Raw genomic sequence first — 26311 nt, 5'->3', positions numbered from 1 at the left:
CCCTTTAACAGATTGAAGAAGTTACCTTTTATTCCTAGTTTTCTGAGAGTTTTTATCATGAATGTATGTTGAACTTTGTCATATACTTCTTTTACATCTGTTAAGATGATCACATGGTTCTTTTTTAGCTTGTCAATATGATGAATTACTTTGATTAATTTTCAGATCTTAAACCAACCTGCATTTCTGGGATAAAACCTAATTGATCATGATGTATTATCCTTTTGATATATTCTTGTATTAAATTTACTAAAATTGTTAAGGATTTTTGCACTTATGTTCAAGAGAGATTTTTGTCTAAAATTTTCTTTTCTTGTAATGTCTTTGGCTGGTTTTCATATCAGAGTAATGCTTTCCACATACAGTAAACTGTAAAGAATTCCCACCTTCAATTTTCTGAAAAAGTCTTACAGAATTGATATTCTTTGTTCCTTTAATGTTTAGTAAAATTCACGATGTAGCCATCTCACCCTTTTCTTTGTGGTAAAGTTTTTAACAGCAAATTCATATTGGGTGAATCAAGTTATCTATTTATTAATTTTTTTTTTTTTGTGACAGAGTCTCACTCTGTTGCCCAGGCTAGAGTGCCATGGTGTCAGCCTAGCTCACAGCAACCTCAAACTCCTGGGCTCAAGCAATCCTCCTGCCTCAGCCTCCCAAGTAGCTGGTACTACAGGCATGTGCCACCATGCCTGGCTAATTTTTTCTATATATTTTTAGTTGTCCAGCTAATTTCTTTCTATTTTTTTAGTAGAGACGGGGTCTCAAACTCCTGACCTAGAGTGATCCTCCCTCCTTGGCCTCCCAGAGTGCTAGGATTACAGGTGTGAGCCACTGCGCCCAGCCTATTTATTAATATTCAGTGAGCTTGATACTTTTTGTCTGTATTGTAAAATTTCTAAACTTTATAATTTCCTGATACCTCAACATCTTCACAGGCTATGAGCACCCTACCCAAGGAACCAGGTGTACCAATGTGATAAGGCTAGTTCCTGCCACAGGTTCCCTTTCTTGCCCTCCCCTGACTGTGACTTAGTGACATTCAAAAGAACCAATGAAATCCCCTCACATCTTTTGCTTGTGTACTCTGCTCTAACCCCAGTAAAGGCTCTCCTCATGGGTTCTCACTCCCTCTCTGCTCCCCACCTACTTGACTGAGCCTGCTCCCTTGGCATTCACTCCTCTGAAATAGCCCCCTGTGTGGCATGCCATGCCTCCTTTCTCTAGGACCTATGAATATAATAAATCCTTTGATTTCATATGCTCCTCTGTAATTTCCATGGCCATATTGGAATGATCCTTAAAGATCTCACAAGGGGGACTGACTTCCATGTTTACAACACAGTGTTTTTCAAGGAATTTGTCCATTTCATCTAAACTGTCAAAATAATTGGCATAAATCTGTTTATAATATTCCCTTAGTGTCATTTTAATTCTGTAGAAGCTATGGTGATGTCACCACTCTCATTCCTAAGATGGGTAAATCTGGTCTACTCTCTCTCACTGATCAGTCAGGCTACAGGTTTATCAATTTTATTGGTTTTATTGGTTTTCTCAAAAACTCATTGATTTCTTCTGTTGCTTTTATATTTCAATTTATGGTCTGGTCTTTATTATTTTCCTTTTTCCATTTATTTTAGTTTTCATTTACTCTTATTTTCTAGTTCTTTAAGGTAAAGGCTGGGGTCACTGATTTGAGATCTTCTTTACTGATATAGGCATTTGGTGCTGTAAATTTCTGAGTACTGCTTTAGTTGCATCACACAAATATTGTGTTTTCATTGTCATTCAATTAAAAATACTTTTATTCCCCTTTTGATTTTTTTTCTTTGAACCATGAATTATTTGCACATATTATATACTTTTCAAATATTTGGAGATTTTGAGATATTACTGATTTCTAGTTTAATTCCATTGTGGTCAGGGGATATACTTTATGATCTGAATCATCTTAAAAGTATTTAGATTTGTCTTATGGCCTAAAATATGGTCAATCTTAGTAAACATTCCCTTTGCACTAATAAAAATAATATGTATTCTCATTATTGGTTTGAGTGTTCTATAAATGTCAATTAGTCCAAGTTGATTAATAGTGTAGTTCAAGTCTTCTTCATTAAGGGAGGCCCCTAGGTCACTAACTCTGTCCTGTAGCATCTAAGAAGGCCTGGGGCAAGAAGCAAGAGCTATCAGTTTAGGATCAAGGGTTCTGCCAGCTTCAGAATCTATCCCAATTATATATACTTAGGGACTGTAGAAATAAAGCATGAGACCAGACCCATTTTACCCACTTTGAGATGGATTTTGGCCAGGACTCCATTTATCACTGGGCTGCCATAAAACCTTACTCTAACCAGTGACCCACGACAGTCTTTTGGGTACTTTGGGATCCATGTTAGCTCAGACATTGTATCCAACAGTCTTTGGTTGAAAAATCTGAGTATTCCTCTTTGTCCACTGCATAGTTGCCCTGGTAAGTGATGGTATATGTCTGCCCCTTTGAGGAAGGATTAGGGGGATATTTATCAAATATATATAAGGATCCTTACTCAAAGGAGTCTGGGTCCTCCCTCCCATCATGGGCTCTAGATCTGAACTACTTTAGATCTCAAAATTGGGTGAGGAACTGTGGTTTTTCGTTACCATGGTTGATGTCAGCCTTTTTGCCAGTTCTCAATATTTTAGAGGCAAGGGGGACAGTTTTATAAGTCAAGTAACATCCTAATTAGCTGTCCTGTCTTTCCCCTTGCAACATCATGAACTTAACCTTATTCATAGGTCCATCCTTGGTGCCCATTAAGTTAATTATGCCCTTTGGGCCTCTGACAGTTAAGTTCCACAACTTGGCCTTCGACATTCCTGCATCCCGTCATCTATATACATTGACACTGCAGAGCCCAGTATTATGGCAGCATCTTCCATCAATTCTAGCCTGTAGAGATCAACCACTGCCAAGCTTCTCAGTTTCCAGTATACTCTTGTCCATTACAGTCCATATTGCCCTAGTTATGAGTGTCATCTGCGCCTTCCCAGGGAAGTCATGTGGTAGCTTTTCCAGTTTCAAACAACAAATCCATTCTAACATTTCCACTTCCTTGAGCTTTCTGACCCCTTCCTCAATACCACGAGGAAGAATAATTTCTGGCATTTACACCCTATCTTCTTGCAGTGTGTTAGGACCAACTCCAGACATCCTTTCCAGGGCATTAAATCATGTGTCAGGAGTGTTCCCATGTCACTCTCGCCTATATTCCACCCCCAGCACATATCTTGATTCAACACCCTCAAGCTCTACACCCAGACATGCTTCCTGGGTTCCTGCCAATACATTTTAACCAGAATCTATAGTTCATTCAGAGCAAAACCTATCCTATCCTCTTAGAGGAAGGATTGTATTTCCCAACTTCGGGTATGCTGAGACCTAAACCTAGTTATTACTTCAATGAAAAGTAGCAGGGGAAGGTCTTGAAAAGGACAAGTGTCACCCTGTGATGCAACTGCCTCAGATAAAGCCTTTGCAGAATCTCAAGGCAAGAGATTTCCTCTAGATCCTCCTCTAGAAAATAGGAGGATGCTGCTTGAGCCAGCTCAAGGGTTCAAGGAAACCTGCAGGTTCAATTCACAGGCTCACCAACACAAATGTCCCCATCCCATGATTTCGGGTTCCATTCTTTTCCTGTCAGCTCATTGACTTTGTTGGAGAATATAGAGGCTGTGCATTCAGTCTCCTTTGCAGCCTTACCACCTTACTATTAGATTTGGACCTGATCATCAACAGTCTGTCCTGCATCTGCAGGAAATGAAAGTTTCCTTAAAGAATGCTGCAGAGGGACTCTGGCTTTCACAGCATGACTTGAGTTAAGTGGCTAACATAAGCCTATGTCATTTTCTTTTTCTAAGGTTTCTAAAGCACTTAATAATACCTAACCAAAACCTCAATCTTTATAATTTCCATTACTCCCATTCCAATGTAATGACACAGCTACTGCATAACCTAAGATTTCATCTTTAACCTGCATGTCATCTAAATCCATGGAAGTAACTGATTCAGTTACAGAATCCCATCCTCAGTGTTTGCCTTCAAAGGCTATCTCTGGTACCAACCATCTTATCCTGAGTTTACCCCCTTCCCAAAAGCAAAGCCTAACACAAATGTTCTTATCTGGGTACTTTATTTGGGAAGTGATCTGAGGGAATGAGAGGGAGGGATGGGGGAGTGGAAAAGGGAAGAAGAGAAAGCTACCATAAGGATGTATTATTGAGTTGGCTGCTGCTATGGGTGTCTGGTGCTAAATGTCATGGGATTTTCTGAGAAACCTTATGAAATGCATTTCAGAATTGTCTTCTCAGCAGGGCGTCCTTATTATCTACTGGCTTTCAAGGATGGCCCGAAGTCATTAGCTCCTCCACATCTTTGGGCAGCACATGTATGATACAGTGGGGTTTCAGTGGACATCCCAAGCCACAGTGTCAGAGGATCCCTGCAAAAGCAAGCAAGAGAGCCATGACATGGGCCCAAGATAAGGTGCCATCAAATGGCTTCCACGTGAAGCTGTCAGAAGCCTGCTTGGAAGTGTTTCAAAGCAGTACTGGGGTAGGATGTGGGGCCATGAAGATCTAAAGTGGCACACAAGAGGTGCCCAATACTGTTATAGACAGTAATAGCTAACAATACAACTTAAAAATCTGTAGCTATCACTAGAAAATGGTTGCATAATTTTAAAATATTAGTTTTTAATTTAAAAACATAAATTAACATTACAAAGTTTGAAAAATTTAAAAACAGTGATTTTAACTTATTATTATTTTTTTTTGACAGGGTCTCACTCTGTTGCCTGGGCTAGAGTACAGTGGACGTCATCATAGCTCTCTGCAACCTCAAACTCCTAAGCTGAAGCGATCCTCCTGCCTCAGCCTCCCAAGTAGCTGGGACTATAGGCGCACACCACCACGCAAAATTAATTTACTATTCTGAATGAAAAAGTGTCCTTACGTATTTGTTCAAAACCCTTGATAGTATCTTTAATTTTTTAAATGGCCTGAAAAAGTTATGATGTACTGAAAATATTTACTGTACTTTCAGGTTTTGACTCATGAAAACAACCTCATTTGTGAGGAAAGACAAAAAATATATACAAAGTCATTAATCAGTAATTTCAACAAAAGTAATAGCATTTTCACTTATTTAAATAAATTAAGGAAACATATAAAAAAGACATTTATTCAGTCAACAAAGTAAATAATTTGAGAGAAAACAAATTGTCGTATTACATTTAAATAAACATGAAAATGATATATTTGGATGGTGGTTTTAATTTCTCCAGTCATCTTCATGAAGGTTTCGTAGAAGATGGCAATGGAGCTTTTCCTTTCTGCTTAGCAGCCTTTTCCATTTTTATCTGTAAATTTAAAATATTTATTGATATAATAATTTGTAAACCATTCTAAACAAAAAAAAGGTTGCATTAACCTCATTTGGATCCACATCTTATTTAACATAGCCATTCCACACAGTTATTAGGCTGCTAAATAGTAAAGCCAAAATCTCATAAAGGGATATAATTGCATATTTTTAAATGATTTGATTTTAACTTTACCAAAGGATTTTTAACAAAAATAACATATAAATGAATACTGCTTTAGACAAGAGAACAAATTAGTTTCAACTGCTACTAAAATTAAAAATTAATAAAAAACTTAAATGCCTAACTTTATATCCAATCTATGCACATTCCCTTTCAAAGTTACAGAATACACCTAATCCAGCTGGATTATCTCCAAAACACGGACTGCTTTAAGGATGCTTTCCTATAACTCTGGTTTCTACATTCCACAGTTAGCTTCCTGAAGGTCTTGCCCTCCCTTCATTATAGTTACAGCAAAGCAGCAGCACACATACCCCAAGCCGTGGCCTTCTCACTTTTTAGACTCATATAAGCCTTTTCCATGGGATTAAGGACCCCAGAGAACACAAAGCCCACCTGTCTCTGACTCGCCACCACTCACATTCACACATACCAGTTTCCAGAGGCAGCACTACTGCCTTACCCCTACAAGAGAAGGGGAGAGAAAATAAGGGGAATGGGTAGAGACAGGGCCTTCTACCATCTAAATTAACAGGAATATCAAGAAACCAGGAGAGACCTTGTAAAACCAGTCTACTCAATCCTATCAAATTGCAAGTAATAAAAATTTCTAGATTAACCTGTCTCTTTCCCATTTTTTCCCTCTCCTCTTTGAGTTGGTTGGGAACCTCACTCAGAAACACTCATTATTACTCTTCACACTATATCCATCAACAGATCATCTCAAGGACTCCCAAAGAATATCCTATTCTAAGGCAAAGATTATATAGATTTTGAAGTCAAATAAAGGAGCGTTTGAATCCTCCTTCTGCCATTTATCAAGCATTTGGGGCAAGGTTATTTAACCAACAGTTTCTCATTTGTTAAAAGAAAAAAAAATCATAGTAATACCTACTTCTCAGCATTGTTCTAAACGTATAAATAAGATTATATATATAAATATATATGTATTATATGTATAAAGATCTAAGCACTCAAGCACTAAACAAATGCTAGTCCCTTTTCCCCTCTCATTTAAGCCCAAGTGTTAGATTTGTAATAACATCAAAAAAAAAAAAAAAGATGCTAAACAACAAACAAAAGCCAAAGGTGTGTTTGCTCATTTGAAACGGTACTTTGCAAATACTCCCTCTGGAGTCTTAAGAACAAAGACACCTCCTCCTCCTTTTCTTTTTTTTTTTTTTTCCTGGCAGGAGCACAGTGCCTTGTACCTAGTAGACCTTTGATACTTGTTTCCTTAATAAAACTCTCCACTCTTGGGGAAAAGAAACCAAGGATCATCCACAGCAAAAGAAAAATATTTGACCTGATTTATTTTTAAAAAAGCAACTTTTCAATAATATCTAAAAGTAGCTGATAAACTATGTTACCACAAAGGCTTCCCTTATCAAAGCTGACTTACATTAATAGATTCTTCTTTGCCAGATGTTACCAAAAATTAGCAAACAATATAAGCAAAAAGCAGATCCACACATGGCATTTCTCTTGAAAAAGGCCCTGAACCATTAGCTTCCTAATCTTCCAAATGGTTTTGGAGTAAAAGGAGTAAAAGACAAAATAGTGAGTATAGTACATGTCAGCTCAGAAAGTTGTTTGGACTTAGGCTCCTTAGTTTTTATACTCTTATTAATCACATAGACTGGAGAGTTTATAAGCTTTATCTCATAAATCCGTAAATCACATGTGCTGGAGAGTTATAAATTACATCTCATAAATCCATAAACTTTAGATATATTTTATAATAAGCAATCTGGTCAGGCCAAGTATATCCTTTAAAACATTCACAAATAAGAATTCCTCTCATTATCTTCCCAGACATACCACTGGCATGTTTTCAAAGCAGTCAATGCTACCCAAGCTTCTGGAGAAAGGACAGGAGTTCTAGAACTTAGTCCCCCATAAGCCTATGAGCAAAAACTTAAATTTGGCTGTGAATGTGTGCATCCCAAGAATGGAGAGTGATCTGATTTTAAGTCTTGCCCTTGATGCTGCTACAAAACAGCCTTTTCTTTCATCATTCTGATCATTTCATCCCTGTCCCTGACATCCTACTACTGCCTCTCTTTCCCCTTTGCTATAGTCTGAATGTGTGTGTCCCCTCAGAATTCTTGTGTTGAAATCTCAACCCCCAATGTGATGGTATTAGGAGGTGGGGCATTTGGAAGCGGATTAGGTCACAGGGGCAAAGCCCTCAAGAATGGGATTTGTGCCTTTATAAAAGAGGCCCCAGAGAGCTGTCGTGCCCCTTCCACCATGTAAGGACACAGCAACAAGATGACATCTAAGGACCAGAAAGCAGGCCCTCACACCAGACACCAAATCTGCCAGCACCTTGATACTAGACTTCCCAGCCTCCAGAACTATGAGCAACAAATTTCTGTTGTTTATAAGGTACCCAGTTTATGGTATTTTGTTACAGCAGCCCGAATAGACTAAGGCACCCTTAGACCAGAGCTTTGAAGAAGAATTTTCTGCAATGATGGACATGTTTTATATCTGTGCTCTCCAATAAGGTAGCCACTAGCCACATGTGGGTACTGAACACTTGAAATGTGGCTGAGGAAGTAAATTTTAAATTTTAATTTATTTAAATTTAGACTTACAGAGCCACATATGGTGAATGGATACAGTGCAGATACAGAACGTTTTCATCATTGCAAAAAGTTCTATTGTTTAGCTCTACCTTAAATCATACCCAGGACTCTCCCCTTCCACTTCAAAACTCTTAAGCTAATCTCTCTGCTTTCCACTTTCTTCCTGTGCTCTTGGGTGGTGAATTTATTTAATGTTCTCCTTTTTCCACACCTTCAGTTACTTAACAAGCTCTTGTCTGAGTTGCAGAGGATAAAACAAAAAGCAACAAGCATGTCTTTACTTTTGTGGAGTTTATTATCTATTGGGAGAGATAATAATGCCCACAAACCAACTATAGAATAATCCTAAAGAAAGCACTTTCAGCCATGTGGCTGAAATACTATTTCGAATGCCTGATCAAGCCAACATTCTTTCATGTAGCAAAAATCAAAAACAAAACTCTCAAATACGAACACTTCCATGAAACTTATCAAAATTGTAAGAAGTTAACATGTATGAAAGTGAGTATCAATTATATGTTATTTTTTCAATGTTCCACAAATATTTATTGAAACCATTAAACACAAGGCACTGTACTAGGTGCTAGGGAAAATACAAAGATGAATAAAATACTATTCTTATCCCTAAGGCATCTATACTACGGTGGAGAACTGATGAAAATGAACATTACTTAAAGCTGTGAACACATCAAAACTATAGTTGTTGAACCCTGGAAGCTGTTAAAATATGTCTATGTTTAGTATTCTGTTTCTTAAAGGCTATTGGGTAATCTTGACTTGAGTCAGGATATACCAAAAAACCTCTGAGAAGAACAAATGATATAATACATATTAAGAATTCAAAATATATTCAATCTTGGACAATTAAATTTTTTAAAATAAAAAAATAAAGGTACAGGTATTAAAAAAAGAACTGAAGATACATATAATTTATAACTCTATTAATGGTTGATGATTATTGATTTTATTTTTGTATTTAGTCAACGTTTATGGCCTTCATAATCAACCAGTGTATTATATATCACATTATTCATTAGTCCTGTTTCTGTCTGAATTATTGCAAATAAGCCTCAAAGCCTAACACCTATAAATTATTTTTAATGGTGTTCCACATTCAATATGTAATAATTCTATAGTGTTTTTATGACAAGTAAATGCTTAATGCAAATGGATTTCCTGAAAAACCTACCCTCTCCTGGTATCGTCTTTCAAAAAAAGCCATATCATCTTCTTTGGGTCTCCTTAAGGAAGAAACTTGGCTACTTGTACCTGCTAACAAGGAAAACATAATCTATGTATTTATGTCATTATATAGTCCCCTGAAATAAAAAACAGAAAGAAAAGTCTCCTCATGCCAGGAGATAATGTTTTGTTTTTCAAACCAGAAATGGCCCAAAAGTACATCTGGTCCTACTATCTAATTCTTTTTTTAGAAAGAACAGCATTACAGGACAAAAGTAATTTTCATTGGCAAACATTCTCCACATATTCAATGGCTCATATTAAATAACGCCACATAGCTATTCCGTAAGAGTACATTTCGTTTTCGCCAACTACTTTTTTACATTTTATAACTAGACATCCATGTTCCACTTTATGAGATAATGCATAGAATTATTGAGGCTTTATATAGGCAACCATAGTGATGATACTACCTGGTTCAAAATTTTTCAAAACTAAAACATTTTAGACACTTTTCATGATATTCACTTTGTAAAACTAATCAAACACTAGTATGTGCTGAAAGGAATTTAAAAGTGCTTCAGTAGGAAAAACCTGGTTTTCTTGTCAAGAGCCTAGTTCATAGAAAATTTTACCTTCATTGCTGGTGAATGTCTTCATTGGGTCCTTTGATTTCCAAAACAAAATATCAGCCTGAACACCTGTTCTACTAGTTTCTAAAGCATTTGAATTCACCCTCAATCAACAACATAAAGACATATAACTCCAGACAATCACCACAGACTACAACCATACTTTGTTGACTATGTTTAACAAAAGCCTTATTGAGAAAAATAAAATAAGAAAGCGTGCTTAGAATATGCGCTATCTATCCATTCCTCTGGAAACTCTGGGTCTATCCCTGGATCATGTTGGGCCAATTGAGCTAAACCTCTTGCAGACTTACCTTTACTGCATTGCATTTTAATGGTACATTATATTTAATGATTTATCTGGTCAAATGGTATATTACCACTCTTATCGGTTACTATTGGAACAAGCAACCATCTGCTGTATTTGCTTAAAAAAAAAAGGTTGCGAGGACCTTGGCCACTGCATCATTGAAAGTCACTATACAGACTTCTTTAAAATCCAGCATTGATATAACACTCATTAGCATTGAGGAACTCAGGCTTCCTCCCTTTCAATAAGGAAAAGTGTTTAAATGACTGTACCTTCCTCTGCTTCTTGGGCGCCACTATATTCAGTCAAAACTGAAGCTTAATGGAGCAATTATATCAACCTTGAAAGTGGCCACAATTGTGTCCTTTTTCTTGGTTTTGGTTTCTTATTTCTATCTATATCTTATCATTACGTACTTCATTGTATGTTGTTTTTGAAGCAGCCTTAAAATCCCTCATGAAGAAAGTCAGCATATGAAAATACAGACAAATCAAATTCTCATCTAAAAATATTTTAAAATATCAAATACCTAATAGACCACACAAATTCTTTCTTTGATGTTTTTATTCTTATTTTCAATAAAGGAAATATAGAATACTAGTGCTTAAAAATGAATTCTACTTGTTCTTAATTTATAAATGATAAAACTCTGCTAACCTATGATTGTCACTGGATTACACCTCTTTGGGAAGCCCAAAGGCAACTGGTCCACTAGAGGGCCCTCTTATTCAAACACTGGAGCAACAACATACACCAGAATAAGGTTTAAAACTTCAAATTATATGTCATTTTATCAGCATACTCAAAATTCTGAGATTTAGCTATATGTCCCAATACGAAATGAAGTTGCTTGCTTTTTCTCAGTGCCTGGCTAATGTAAAAGAAAGTAAAATGATAGATTTACCTAAAGTCAAATTGTGGTAATAATGGAAAAAAGAGAGAAGCCTATGAAACAAATCAAAACTCTATATTCTAACTTACTACGCCCAGAAATATTTCTCAATTTAATTTCATTACCATCTGTTAATGTTTCTGGAGAAGAAATACTTTGTGCTTGAAATGCTTTTAGAAATGGGTGGTCCATGGCTGTAACTGGAGATTCTAAAAGTTCAACTGAAGGTGCACCTGAGAACAAAATATATGGAGAAGGAAAATTAAATCTCTATTTAAAAGGCTACAAATGTGAAATAAATTGGAACCTCAGCAAAATCACCAGAAAATCCTTTCTACAAAAAAGAGATTTTTGTTTAGATTTTTGTCTACCATATAAAGTAAAGGCAAATAGGTAAATGTGCCTTTCTCAGCACATTTCTAAGACCTTTTTCACAGAAAAAAAAATATTATGCACTAATGTAATTGTATGTCAACACAGAAGTGCATAAACCCTAATACAGTTACATAACACTATCAAAAATTAGATATTCACACTAAGGAACTTTTGGTTGAAGAAGGTAGGATAAGTGTATTTTTACTCTGTGCCTTACTGGGAAACCACCTACAAAGTGTGAAAAATAAAACAAACAAGCTCTTTCTTCACCAATATGAGAAACATCCACAACCCCAAACCATAAACCACAAAGACCAACTGCTAAAAACACTGACTTTAGGCACCAAAAGGAAGGAAACTGCAGAGAAAATTTATAACTGTTCTATCTTTTTCACAAACCACCACCTCCCCCACACCCCCATCCCCACACCACAGATAGAGGGAAGGAAATGAACTTTTAGTCCTAATTGGTTTAAAAGTTAGTCCTATCTTATAATGTAAACAGTGTGAGACAATTGCTCAGTCTTTCCCGCTCCCATCCCCAGCTACTGTCTCATAGGACATGTGGGAATATAAGAGAAGGAGCTCAGGTCCACTGAGGTCCTTGTGCTGTTCCCTGGGACTGCACGTGCTGCTGATCTCCAATGCTCCACACTGGTGTAACTTGTAGTTTGGTCTCTCAGCCTGACAGGGCCTGGTAGCCTCACACTCGCTCTCACTAGAAATACAGATCCCCTCAATGCCTGTCACAACCCCTACTGAATCACCCACCTCCAGCTCTGCTCTGAGGTCATCTTGCCCTCTGCTCTGACAGATGCCATAGCAGGCCCACCGCCTCCCAGCTCAGCTGCCTTCCCAGCACCCCCTCAGAGCTGGGACTTATGGATTCCTTTCACATCAAAAAGAACCAAATTCCAGCAAGAGGTCATCACTGTCTAGGTATCTACATGGCTAACAGAGCAGAAGTCCCTCTGGGCTCCTCTAACACCTGAAATCAGGACATAAATAGCTTATGTTTCCTCTCCTCACTCTCAAATTTCGTCACCCCACCATCTATCAGGGCACGAAAGGGGGAGGTTTTCTTTCTCTATAGAGTCATGCATCACAAAAGACATTTCAGTCTCAATTTCAAATTACAAAATATAGCCTGTAAGATCTAAATAAAATTCACATTCTCAAGACTACAAATAGGTTTTGAAAAGCTACTTTATAATCATTAAACTTATTAAGTCTAACATTTTCTTCTTTTAGAGATCTGAGTTACAATGAAGCTCCTATTCTATAAATACAGCCTGAGTTCCTTGTCAATGCTTCATTAACCAGACTATTTCTTAATTCTTAGACTAGGTCTACAGAAGACAAATCTTCCCAGCATAGCCCCAAATGTTTTTTTCCTCTACATTTAATTTGCGGTCAGTAAGTAGCTTTTTCTTTCTTTTTTGAAAACTCCTTTCTTGATGAGAAGAAATTACTTTCTATGTGCAGGATCAAATATAAAGGTAACAGCATGAAATGAATTTTCTTCCAAACCCATATACACATTTTTATTTCTTGCCTTTTGCTTTTTATGTAGTTGCACAGTTAAAAGCAGAATGGACATAAAACAGTATCATTCTTACTTATAATTCCTGTGTTTGTTATTCTGCTATGAATTCTGTTATTATACTCAAAGTTTACACTGTTATCTGACTTACTGGAAAATATGTAAAAATAATGCTATTATGGCTTTTCATAAGTTTACAGTCCATAAACATTCATTTTAATTTAAAAAAAAAAAAAAAGACATTTCAGTCAATAACTGACCACATATACAATCATGGTCTCAGGAGATCATAATGGATCCACACTATAAAAGTGTATCATTTTTTTATCTTTTATACTGTGTTTTTATGGTACCTTTTCTATGTTTAGATATGCAAATACTTCCCTCTGTGTTACAACTGCCTACAGTATTCAGTACAGTAACGTACCATACAGGTTTGTAGCCTGGGAGCAATAGGCTATACCATCTAGGTTAGTATAAGTACACTGTATGATGTTTGCACAATGACGAAATCAGCTAAGGACACATTTCTCGGAATGTATCCCTGTCATTAAGTGACACATGGCTGTACTACGAAGATACTCAATTGATAAAATACCAGAAGTCACAAAAAGGCAAAGACGCCAGCTATTACCTCTACTTTTTGCTTTCGTTTTTTAAGAGACAGAGTCTCACTATGTTGCCTGGGCTAGACTTGAACTCCTGGGCTCAAACGATCCTCCCACCTCAGCCTCCCAAGTAGCTGGGACTAGAGGTACATGCCACCACATCTGGCTTACCACTATTATTTAGCATTGTCCTGGAAGTACTAGCCATTTTGATTAGTCAAGAGCAAGAGGAGTCATAAATATTGGAAAGGAAGAGGGGAAAATATCATTATTTATAAAATAAACTAAAAATTTAGTAAAAACTCTAAGATTAATGAGACTGGTAACAAAAGCAGTAGAAAATTTACTGTTTTATAAACAAACAATAATCAGTTAGAAAATATAATTTTGAAAAATGTCACATATGATATCTATTAAAAAAACATTAAATACCTAGAAATAAACCTAGGAATTGTACAGAACTTCTGGGAAGACAACTTTAGAAGTCCGCTTTGCTGCACAGAAGGCAAATAAATGAAGAGACAATATTTTAAAATATCAATTCTTTCTGCATTAATCTACACATTCAATGTGATTTCAATTAAAACAGTAGAGTTTTATAACTTCATAAAATAACATCAAAGTTTTGAAAGAATTAAAAGGTAAGAGTAGGCCAAGAAAATTCTGAAGTAATAAAATGATGTCACAACTATTAATTTATTTATTCTAAAGCTGCCATAATGAAAGCAATATGATAGCTATACAGAAATAGACAACAATGAGGTAGACTAAGGAGCCCAGGGTAATCTTTGGGTTGAACCCAACCCTACTACTTACTAGCTGAATAACACAGAGCAAGTTATTTTACTACTGTGTGCTAAGTTTCCTCATCTATAAAACAGGAATAACCATCTACCACAGAGAGCTGTGGTGAGTATTAAATGAGGTAATACGTGTGAAGTGGCTGGAACAACGACCAGCAATAAAAAGCTACAATCATCATCAACATCAACATCATATTTTGCCACTAGTAACTGGGCTTTCCATAACTGTTGCATGAGCCTAATACAATCATGCACCCATGAAAGCTGTAAAATAATTTACTTATGGAATTTGACAAACTAGTTGAAAAATCACCTAGAAGAGAAAATGTGCAAAAATAGGAAGACAATCTTGGAAAATGATCACAAACAGGAGGAATTTATCATACCAAATACCAAAACACACCATGAAACTATAATAATAAAAAATATATAATATGGATAGGATAGACAAATAGGCCAATGGTATAAAATAGAGAATAGGATAGAATATGATAAAATTTTGAATTATTTAGGAAAGAATAGTATTTGGATAACTGGTCATCAATTTGGACAAAAACTGAAGTTAGACAGACATACCTACCTCACACTTTCACAAAAATAAATTCCAGATATATGAAAAAGCTAAACATAAAAAATTAAGTATTAAAATAAAATGAAGGAGAATATATTTATAAAATTGAAACAGGGAAGGCTTGTCTCCAAAATGTAAGAAGTGTAAAAAAAAAAAAAAAACTATTTTTAAAGATTAAAAGACAAGTGACAGATTGGGAGAAAATGTCTGCAAAATAAACAACAAAGGATTAGTATACAGGATATATAAAAAGATTTCCTATAAGTCAATGAGAAAAGATAAAAACAGAAAAATAAGCAAAAGATATGAACAGGCAATTCACAGAAAGTGAAATGGCCAATAAATATGAAAGATCCTCATATCACTAATAGCCAGGGAAATCAAAGTAAAACAATAACAATTTCACACATTGGAATGACAAAATCATCAAGTTTAATACTATCGGTGATTAGCCTAAATGTAAGAGAAATAGGTAAGCCAAAACATCACTAGAAGAAGTAAAAACAGGTACAGTATTTTTGGAGGCCAATTTGGCAGAATGTATTAAAATTTACATGTTAACACACTTCAACCCAACAATTTTACTTCCATCTACTCTAGAATCAAATTTATGCAAAGATACAAGGAGGCAAGCTGAAAGATTTTCTTGGCAAGATTGTTTGTAATGGCCAAAAAAAAAAAAAAACCTAAATGCCACAAACAAGGAAATGGTTAAACTGCTTTATCTATAGTGTGGAATACTGTGCAGCAGTTAAAAAGAATGAAATATATTTGTGTGTCATGACATAATAGGTCTTCGAAACTTCACTGAATTTAAAAAAAGTAAATATTGAAAATGTATGTTAAAGAGAAAAGTAAACTGATGATAGCAAATTACCCTCTGGGAAAGAATCAGGGAAAAAGAAGTGCTCAAGGGGGCTTTGCACTTCATTTCTATTGTTTGAATCTTTTATAAGAATACATATATCTGCATTTATATAATTTTTTAATTACAAAAATACACACTTGTTGTAAAATTTTAAAAAATCTTCACACACAGAAACGTTTGAAGTAGACAGGGAACGTTCTGCTCTCTAATCCCACTCAATTCTCAGAAGGATACGGCTACCTTCAATAATTCAGGATATATCCTATCAAACTTTTGCCTGTATTATTTAAAACTTACATGTGTGCAAGAAGATATATGTGTGTGTACACATGTACACACATACTTTAATATAGATGTAGTTACATGTATATAAACGTGTGTTCACAAACATACATGAACATATGCCTATTGTTTCAAAAATGAGACAGATATAATTGCAAAAACTGTGTACTGCAGGGTAACAGGTAAACATATCAAATAAAAGAAATATCCAGCTGCTACAGACAATGGAGATGTGGACTGGGATGTGAGTACAAGCATTGGGGTAGGAGTGATCTTTTCCCTGTGTTCTCTAAATTTTCTATGACAGTGCATTGTATAGTGACAGTGAAACATTTTTTTAAGAATAAAAATCAAATGAATGGATGTTTCCTGAAAAAACATGATGACTATAAAGTGCTTAACAAATATAAGGCTTCACTATTGTTAGCACACATAAAAACAATATGACAAGCTCACACTTCATGTATCATCGCTTACCGATTCCACTGTCATCCAATCTCATGTAGCCTTCTGCCAGTGAGCTGAAACCAGTTAATCCTCCCATTGCTGCGTATGGAACATCTCGTCCTGCTGGTTTTCCCTGAGCCAATCTTTCTTGCTTAGTTTCCACTACTGTGTCATGGGCATATGCAGGCTGACCGCAAGCACAAGTGAAGCAGCTATGGAATCCTGAACACTTGGAACCTGAAGCAAGATGTAAAGGGAATTAAATATTTTTAAATATAGGTACTAAGCTGTCTACCCTAAAGCCACTCAGCTTGGCCAAAGCCAGCTGAATCTAGATCCTCTAGCCCCTATAACTCTTATCTCCAGCCCCTGAACTTCCTGCCAGCCACTGCTCTTACTTTTGAAATATGCTAATGTAGTAAGGGGGTATATTACAGGAAAAGAAAAATGGAAAAACCAACTAGGACAAAAAGAAATTGTGTTGAACACTGAAGATCCTGGAAATGCGGGCCTTCTCCTCAAAAACTGAGTTAAACCCAGTTGTGGCAGGGTCAGCCAAGTGGCCAGGACGAGGTGAAGAGATAATGTATCATAGAAACCTCCCTACAGATCAGCTCCCCATGAAAGCCATATTGGAAGGCCTATCCATAGACACAGAAAGGATACAATGGAATGCTGTTCAGCAATAAAAAGGAAAGAAGTACTGATACACGCTACAAAATAGATGAATCACAAAAACGTTATGCTAAGCAAAAGAAGGCAGTCACAAAAGACCATGTATTTTATGATTCCATTTACATAAAATATCCAGAAAAGGCAAACACATACAGACAGAAAGTAGATTATTAGGTGCTCACTTCAGCAGCACATATACTACAAAGTAGATTATTGGTTACCTAGGGCTGGGGGGAAGGAAAAATAAGGAATGACTCCTAATAAACATAGAGTTTCTTTTTGGTGCAACAAAAATGTTCTATACTTTATTGTGCTGATAGTTGCACAACATTCACTCTGATTAATGTATTAAAAACCATTAAATTGTATATTTTAAATTGTTAAATTGCATGGTATATAAATTATGTCTTAATAAAATTGTTACATAAAGAAACAAACCATATAGGAACAGAGGCCAGAATACACCATTAACAAAATCTTTACCCACTCACACCGTTGACAAATGTGTACAGGAACTAAGGCACACAAGTCTTATCCAACTACTTCCATACTTAGCCAATGAAACACATTTATTCCTACCACTGTCATTAAAAATGTTTTGTTACATATTTCATCATAAGATTTCAACTCAAACTACTACAAAAACAATTGTAATAACTAACTCCTGAAGGAAACTGGACCACTACCCTACCTATTTCCAAAGGCTTTTAAAATTATGATCAAATGAAAGGGCATATGGGGTGGAGGTTGGGATTTGGGTCCAGGTACTGAGGTAAGGGTGCTATTGCATACACAGCATTACAGTTATCATGTTGCATTTTGTTTTTCCCATCAGCCTATGTTTTAGGCAATAACATTATAATCTGTTAGCAAATCATAAAATTTTTTGACTTATAAAATCCCTTTTAAAAATCTGTAAATAGAAGTTAGTTGATTAAACTCCCACTGTTCAAAAATTTGAATCAGGTTACATCTAATGATTCTTTAAAATCTATTACTATTATTTAAATTATTTGAACTACATAAGACTAGAGTTTATGATTATCAAGCATACCAATAACTCTGAGTTTTTCCACAAAAACGAAATTTTACAGTATCTATCCACTGAATGTTCCTTAGTTATTTAACATTGACTCTATAACTGAATAAAATTGGCACAAAGGCAATTAAATATTCAAGGAAGAAATGTGAACATTCTGTGTTTGTGTGTTTATAATAACAAAACTCACATGCGTTACATGCAAAGCCAGGCGCAGCACTGTGCTGATCAGCAAAGTGCTTGCATCTGCAGCGAATGGGCTGAGTGCCATTCAAAGGGACATACAGGTAAGCCCTGCACTGGCAGCCAGTCACCCGGCAAGGCAGATCAATGGGGCGCTGCTCAGGAATCCTTTCAAAATCAGTTTTATGTTGTTTATACCTTTAAAGAAAGACAGAAAGAAAGAAACATAAACACAACGCAGGTATTACCAAAAATTACAATTTCTAATTTGTATTCTGTTCAATGCAAATATGATAATTTTTTGTTTTTATTCCTTTATTTTTCTTGTTAGTAAAGTGAAAATAAACCTCCTTACATGCAGTATTTCTCTCAGCTATGTAGCTTCGGTTAGAGGAAATCTTTACTCTTTTAGAGTTTTATTTTTAGTTATTTAAGAAGTTGTTTCACAGGCTGGGTGCAGTGGCTCATGCCTGTAATCCTAGCACTCTGGGAGGCTGAAGCAGGAAGATTGCTTGAGCTCAGGAGTTCAAAACCAGCCTGAGCAAGAATGAGAAGCCTGTCTCTACTAAAAATAGAAAAAATTAGCCGGGCGTGGTAGTGCACACCTATAGTCCCAGCTACTTGGGAGGCTGAAGAACGAGGATTGCTGGAGCCCACAAGTTCGAGGTTGCTGTGAGCTAGGCTGATGCCACGGCACTCAAGCCCAGGCAACAGAGCGAGACTCCGTCTCAAAAAAAAAAAAAGAGGAAGAAGTTGTTTGACAGCAATACAAAGAAATACCACATAATTCCCTTAAAATACTTACCTCTAAAGATTCTTTAATATAGAAGTGCAACCTAAGAGTATTAAAAAAAGTTCTTTATAAAAATTATTTTGATCAAAGTGCATTACTTAAATTTTTTTCAGTTTTGCTATTTAAAACTGAAATAAGTTCAATAAACTTGCATTAATGTAATTTATTTTAATTTAATTTTTAGCTTTTAACTTCAAAATAAATTATCAGTATTTTTGAAAGCCAAAGCTCTTTCTTAAAGCACTGTAATTTATTTAAATAGGTCACTCAGTCCTTTCTCATAAGGTGATACTTCAGTAAAATAATATTAAATTTGTTAATCTCAATATTAATCTAAGAAAAGTTAAAATAACAACATACATTTTTCATTTAGCAAAAAGAGTCAAAGTTTTTTTTTAAACTATACATAATTGACAATGCCATCAAGAGTGTTTTAAAGTACCAATCCCGTTTAATAATGTTTCAAGAAACTTTAAAAGATCCATTTTTTAACCCACAAAGTTCATTTTTGGAAAGTGTACCCTAAGGAAATAATTTATTAATTACATTAATAATTAGGGTACATGAAAAATGGCATGTATAGAAAAAGTTTTGTGAATGATAGATTAGCAACAGTACTTATAACAGCAACATATATGAACACACACACACAACAAAGGAATGGATAAGTAAATTACTAGACAACAGTTTTCAAGCATTCTAGCAGTGAAACTCTTTCTTCAAATACAATCTTGTACAGAATAAAATGGAAGCAGAATTGATTAAAGGGGAAGAGCCAGAATTAGACTTTGCCCTGTGCCTATTCTGCCCTTCCACCTGGCACACTCCTGAAGCTCCCTCACAACTCCGGGGAACCCGAGATAAACACAACTAGACTAGCTGGATTATCAGGCAGGTATTAAAAATCATGTTTGTGATTACTACATAACAATGGGAAACATATTTCTGTGATTCTGTCATGAAAAAAATGGCTACATATTTTATACACACACATAATTAACAACTACTACATGAATTATGTAAAGAAAAAAATCCTACAGATATAGTAAAAAGCATTAACAGTAGCTAGCTTTGAGTGTTGAATCTTCTACTTTTCTATATATTCCCCATTTTCCTTAAAAACCATGTAATCACTTTTTTTTTTTTTTTTTTGAGACAGAGTCTCGCTCTGTTGCCCGGGCTAGAGTGCCGTGGCATCAGCCTAGCTCACAGCAACCTCAAACTCCTGGGCTTAAGCAATCCTTCTGCCTCAGCCTCCCAAGTCCTTGAGACTACAGGCATGTGCCTCCATGCCTGGCTAATTTTTTCTATATATTTTTAGTTGTCCAGATAATTTCTTTCTATTTTTTTAGTAGAGACGGGGTCTCGCTCTTGCTCAGGCTGGTCTCGAACTCCTGACCTTGAGTGATCCACCCGCCTCGGCCTCCCAGAGTGCCAGGATTACAGGCATGAGCCACCGCGCCCGGCCTTGTAATCACTTTTATAACAGGAAAAAAATAGTTTGGACAGAGATCCCACTGAGTGACACATAGTAAATAACTTCTCCATCAAAGTTGGGTTGGGTTGATTTTGAGGGTCAATTCCATGCTGCATGAATTAAACAGAGATAAGAAACTGGCACTAAATTTGTACAGGAATAAATTATAAAACTATCACAAATTTACCAAATCCTTCTTCAATTCTGAAAGACATCAACACATTCCTCAACCTCCATTCCTTCTCATCACTAAATAAGTTTATAGTCAATCTATTAAATATATACAGCATTATTCACCCTAGCAACTGCTTAACAACCTTTGGCAACTGTAACTCTGTAAATAGCAACTATACAAACAGTCTTTCATGAAAGAACTATTGGAATGGGGTGGTTCTCCTTCAATGGTTCCCTTAGAACAAAAAGTTAAAGTTGTTGCCTGAAAACATGCAATAGGTTCAGAGATTTTTCTGTGAAGCAGCTTGGTTATTTTGAATTTCACAACTGTCAGACAGTAGTACAATTTAAAGTAGAGCATACACAGAGCAAAATGCAAACCTCAGACATACGCAACACACATCAGTGACTGGAGCCTCAGGTACTTCCTTTCCTTTATGCGCTTTCCTTGGAACATGGCCATGTGTAATAAAAAGCAGTGGGCTTGTATTTTTGTTTGTTTAAAGAAAGGTATCCAGGCCGGGCGCGGTGGCTCACGCCTGTAATCCTAGCACTCTGGGAGGCCGAGGCGGGTGGATCGCTCGAGGTCAGGAGTTCGAGACCAGCCTGAGCAAGAGTGAGACCCCGTCTCTACCAAAAATAGAAAGAAATGATTTGGACAGCTAAAAATCTATATAGAAAAAATTAGCCGGGCATGGTGGCACATGCCTGTAGTCCCAGCTACTCGGGAGGCTGAGGCAGTAGGATCACTTAAGCCCAGGAGTTTGAGGTTGCTGTGAGCTAGGCTGATGCCACGGCACTCACTCTAGCCTGGGCGACAAAGCGAGACTCTGTCTCAAAAAAAAAAAAAAAAGAAAGGTATCCACACAGCAGTTCTTTAAGGCATGAAAGGCGATTAGTAAATTTGAGGAGAAATGCTTCTATTTGTAGATGGATAGCATGATCAGTGTAGGTCAATCCAAGCAACTGTTGAAGTGGTTCTTCAGTCTGATGATCCATTCGTTCTCTACCTTGTCCAACGATGGCAGACGTAGGTAGACTCTGCTCCCCACACAAACTTAAAGACCCCTGGCAAAGTCATAGGGGCACCAAAATCTTTTTTACCAATGGCAAGATAAGAGTTGCTTAACATGATAGACTCTATGATGAGTTCTAATGAGCTATGATCGAAATGTTTAAATTACAGCTAAAAAAAGCTTTGGATAATCACTACTGTACTGTATAAGAGCCTATTTTTAAATGTTACTCATCACAGTGTTACTTATAGAAGATATGCTTTGCTACAGCTTTTTATTTTCTAATCATCAGACAACTTAGCAATAGAATATCTTACCTATGTGTACAAAAACACAGTGTCTCTGGGCCCACAAGTTTACAATCCATTCCAGTTGGTGACCGCCAGCTCACAAATAATCTGTTTTGTAAGCGCATAGGTAAAACTTTTCTTTTGTATTCTTCATATTCTTCAGGAGTAAAAAGTTTCCCTCCATCGTCCTCACCAACAATTCTACAACAAAAAATTACTTCTCTTAAGCCTTGAGTATTTATTTTCCAGGTTAAAAATACTAAACTATACTGGCATAGCCAAAGAAAAGGCTGCTTTGGCTTTGATTTTTTTACTTTAAGCCCATGATAATAGCCAAATTACAAACAATTGTAATAAAACTTTTAAATCTGATGGAGTTCAGGACATGCTACCCCAAAATACAAAACCCTGGCATTTGCAAAAACAGAAGTAGGAAGGCCACTCTCTTACCCGCCCTCTTCTCTGAAGCAGGTCGTAAACCTTTCATTCCAGAAATACCCTCCCTATAGCTGGAGGAAGGGAGCATGCTTATCTTCTAAGACATGGGAACATGGAGAAGAATATGAACAAACAGGCCTTGCTAAATTCCCTCTAGTTTATTACCATTAGATCATACCCTTTTTTCCTTCAATCATTTTTCTCCATGACTGTATACTCTTCATCAAATCTAAGCATAAAAATGCACAGGGGCCAGGTGCAGTGGTTCATGGCTGTAATTCCAGACTTTGGAAGGCCAAGGCAGGAGAATCACTTGAGGCCAGTAGTTCAAGACCAACCTGGGCAATATAGCAAGACCCCATTCCTACAAAATTAAAATTAAAAAATTAGCCAGGTATGGTGGTGCGTACCTGTAGTCCTACCTACTCAGGAGGCTGAGGCAGGAGGATCTGTTGAGCCTAGGAGGTCAAGGTTACAGTGAACTATGATTAGGCCACTGCTCTCCAGCCTGGGTCAAAGAACAAGAATCTGTCTCTAAAAAATTAAAAATAATAAAAAAAAAATACATAGGATTCCCAGTTTCTTTGGATCTTCATTTTCTGAAAGTGTCCATTGTCACATAAAACTTATTATAAATAAATGTATAAGCTTTTTCCTGTTAATCTATCTTTTATTATAGATGCCTCAGCCATAAAACTAGTGATGACTGAGGAAGGAAATCTCTTCTCCTCTATACTTCCCATATAAAAGAGTATTATAAATAAGAAAGTCAATGAATTCATAATATCTGACTTTACTGATGGAGGTTTATCAGTGGAGGTGAGCACATATTCATCTTAATTTCTCCTTCCATTCTGAAGCAAACATGCTCATTCTTCTCATTAAAAGTTTGAGCCTATTGCTTCAGAAACAGAGAAATGAAGGAAAAAAAACAATAAAATTTAAAAAAAAAGTTCGAGCCTAGACTGTTAATAGTTCTAAAGTTTTCCTCCTTTAAAAACAGTATCAAAAAAAGTACAAAAAATATCAATGCAAAATGTGAACACAACTAATTTCCATGCCTGATCCCAAACTCTGGCCAGGAGTTTAAATTAATGTGAGACCTAAAAACACACCTGCATAAGCTCAACCCATGTCTGTGTGTTGTTGGGTACTCAGGTTTATCATTGCTTAATTTCAGAAGAACTCAAAATTTTATGGGAAAAGTTAAACCCCCACTATTTTTATGTAAAGAAATTAAGAGTTGGCATCCCTGGAGGAAAAGAAAGCACAATTAAAAGAAGTTGTTCAAAACTGAAGACATTTCTCCTTGAAAACAGCCCTTTTAAAAGTCATGAAAAGTGTTGTTTGTAGGATGCTACGTATTTTTTTGTTCAATACATACTTTTTGCCATACTGTGAAGCCTCCGAGGTAAGAAATAAAAGCCAATTCATAAGCTATGAAATCATCACAGCCTTCTTCCTTACATAAACAACTTAGATAAACAACAGTAAAAAACAAATAGCATTTTATTCTGAGATAAGTTTTGGGCCATTTCACTTTCTTACAGCTATCAAGAATAATATCAACAGGTACTGGACAGATCTTAAAATAGATGCAGATCTTTAAAGGAAGAATTCATTGGTATTTAAGTTCTAAACCAGGGCAGCTCAAATTTTATTGTAATTTTCATGAAAAAAAAAAAAAGAAAAAAAAATTTACAGAACCCCTGGTGAATCTTGTTCAAATACAGATTAACAGGTCTGAGGTGGGCCTGAGATTGTGCTTTTCTAACAAGCTCCCAGGTGATGCCTATGTCCCTGGTCCACACTTCCCCTCCCAACTAACTCCCACCAGAGCACCTAGGCAAAACCAAATCAAGGAAAACTTTCAAGGAGAGTTTGTTTCCTTCTAGATTCATCCTTTTGACCCTTCCCACCACCACCCCACCTTTCATATCTAGGCACCCAAGTCCTGTTTTCCCCACTTTTCTCAAATCCTAATGCCAGTAAAAGGCCTGATGATCTCTTTTGTAGGAAAGTGTTTCGGGTTATTTCTGCTTGCAAAAATAGTTTCCCACCAGGCCTGCCCCCTAACATTATCTAGGCTAAGAAAGAGACAACTGGAGGCCCACAATCAATCCATATATCTAAATATCTTAAGTTACCAGTCAACACGGGGCCCAGCAATTTACTCCAGAAAAAAAGCCCTGGAGAATTGGAGGCTAAAGGAGCAGCTCTGCCCTGGGTGAGGGCCGGGTGGCTGCTGTTCCGCCTAGGAATCTTGGAGTTACCTGAACCCACCTGAACTGGCCATGGGGGCCGACCCATCAAGCTCCTCACCTTCACTTTTTCGGCTCAGAATTCTAGGCAGTTCTAAGCATTACCCAACACTACACCAGCGGGGCAGTCAGCGCCAGTGCAGTTAGCTGGGGAACGCGCCTGCCCGGACACCTCTGGGTCATTTGGGCAGAACACCGTTAGGCAGAGCAGCCCGCCTCGCTCAGGTTTCCCAGGCTGAGCATGACTGTCGCCTCCGGTTTGAACACGCACATCCTCCCGCCTCGACCCTGCATCCTCCGGCGGGTCCTCCCCAGCAATTCCCATTCGCCCAGTTTCCCAACTGCCAAAAACCTCAGGCAACAGAAAAAGACCACGGCGCCTAAGGTGCAGCAGCCCTTGCCAGGGCACAGGGCGACGAACTGCGTCCTGTTTCCGGGGCCAGTTTCTCCACAACCACAGAAAGCTGCACCAGTCGGCGGCGTCTTTCTCCTGAGACCAGCACCTCGGGGTTGGGAGCACGTTCGGCAGTTTACGATTTACCCACTACCGGATTAATCTGAAGTCTGCTCACTTTTATAGGTCCGAGTACTCCAGGTGTATTTCTTCAAAGGCCATTTTAAAAAAACAATTGGACCTTTGCATAAATCTAGAGCTAATAATCCTTGGAAGGGAACGGAAGGACTTCTTACCTGGCCTCGGAAGACTTACTGCGGAATAGAACTGCGAGTCACTACAATATTTACTGCAGAAAGGAGAAACTTGAAATGCACCTAGGCCTCCCCCAACAGCCCGGGGACAGATTCCGGGAGCCCCGGCGCCAGCAGGCGTCCTCCGGCTAGGGACACCGGGCCAGCCCCCGTCCTCGGCCCGCGGAGCGGCGGGATGCGGGCCGGGAGCCGCCCCTCACCTGCGGTACTCCAGGTACTCGTCCACGGCCGCCGCGCCGCCGGGAGGCAGGCTCAGCCGCTCCATGGCCGGCGGGGCACCGAGGGCGCCCGCGCCAGCACCGGCCCCGGCGCCGGGCCGCGCCGCCCGCGGATTGGCCGAGCCCGCAGATCGCGCCGGGCGCGCGCAGCCTCGGCGCAGGGCGCGCGCTCGTACCTGGCCGCCCTCCGCGCCGCGAGCGACACAGTTGCCGCGGGCCACAGACTTCGTCTCTATGGCCTTTCCCTCTCCCGGGACCGAGAGTCTCCTTGTAAAGTACCGAGTGGCCGGGGAGTGCAACGCCTTGCATATAATGGACGCATAGAAAACGGCCCTTTTAACTTAATCCAT

The 26311-nt window shown here is 37.6% G+C and overlaps 1 protein-coding gene across 7 annotated transcripts; it reads right to left on the bottom strand.

Moving 5' to 3' along the window:
• Nucleotides 1-4874: 4874 nt before the first annotated feature.
• Nucleotides 4875-26048, bottom strand: FAM221A (family with sequence similarity 221 member A). 7 transcript variants are annotated; one of them, XM_045564342.1, is made up of 8 exons: nt 25944-25978; nt 22787-22868; nt 22364-22537; nt 18594-18784; nt 16720-16926; nt 11318-11425; nt 9366-9448; nt 5251-5396 (listed from the first exon to the last, which is right to left on the bottom strand). In XM_045564342.1, exons 3-8 carry the CDS (start codon nt 22459-22461, stop codon nt 5328-5330), a joined length of 756 nt encoding a protein of 251 aa, XP_045420298.1. In that variant the 5' UTR covers nt 22462-22537; nt 22787-22868; nt 25944-25978; the 3' UTR covers nt 5251-5327. The 7 variants fall into 7 exon arrangements, with proteins under 7 accessions (XP_045420293.1, XP_045420300.1, XP_045420298.1 ...); XM_045564337.1 differs by lacking the exon at nt 22787-22868 and having other exon boundaries at nt 4875-5396; nt 25944-26048; XM_045564338.1 differs by lacking the exon at nt 22787-22868 and having other exon boundaries at nt 9366-9445; nt 25944-26048.
• Nucleotides 26049-26311: the final 263 nt, after the last annotated feature.

The sequence above is a fragment of the Lemur catta genome, chromosome 11 (genome assembly GCF_020740605.2).
Source record: "Lemur catta isolate mLemCat1 chromosome 11, mLemCat1.pri, whole genome shotgun sequence".
Classification (NCBI taxonomy): Eukaryota; Metazoa; Chordata; class Mammalia; order Primates; family Lemuridae; genus Lemur; species Lemur catta.
Note: the sequence above shows the minus strand (reverse complement) of the source record. Positions and strands in the feature narration are given on the sequence as shown.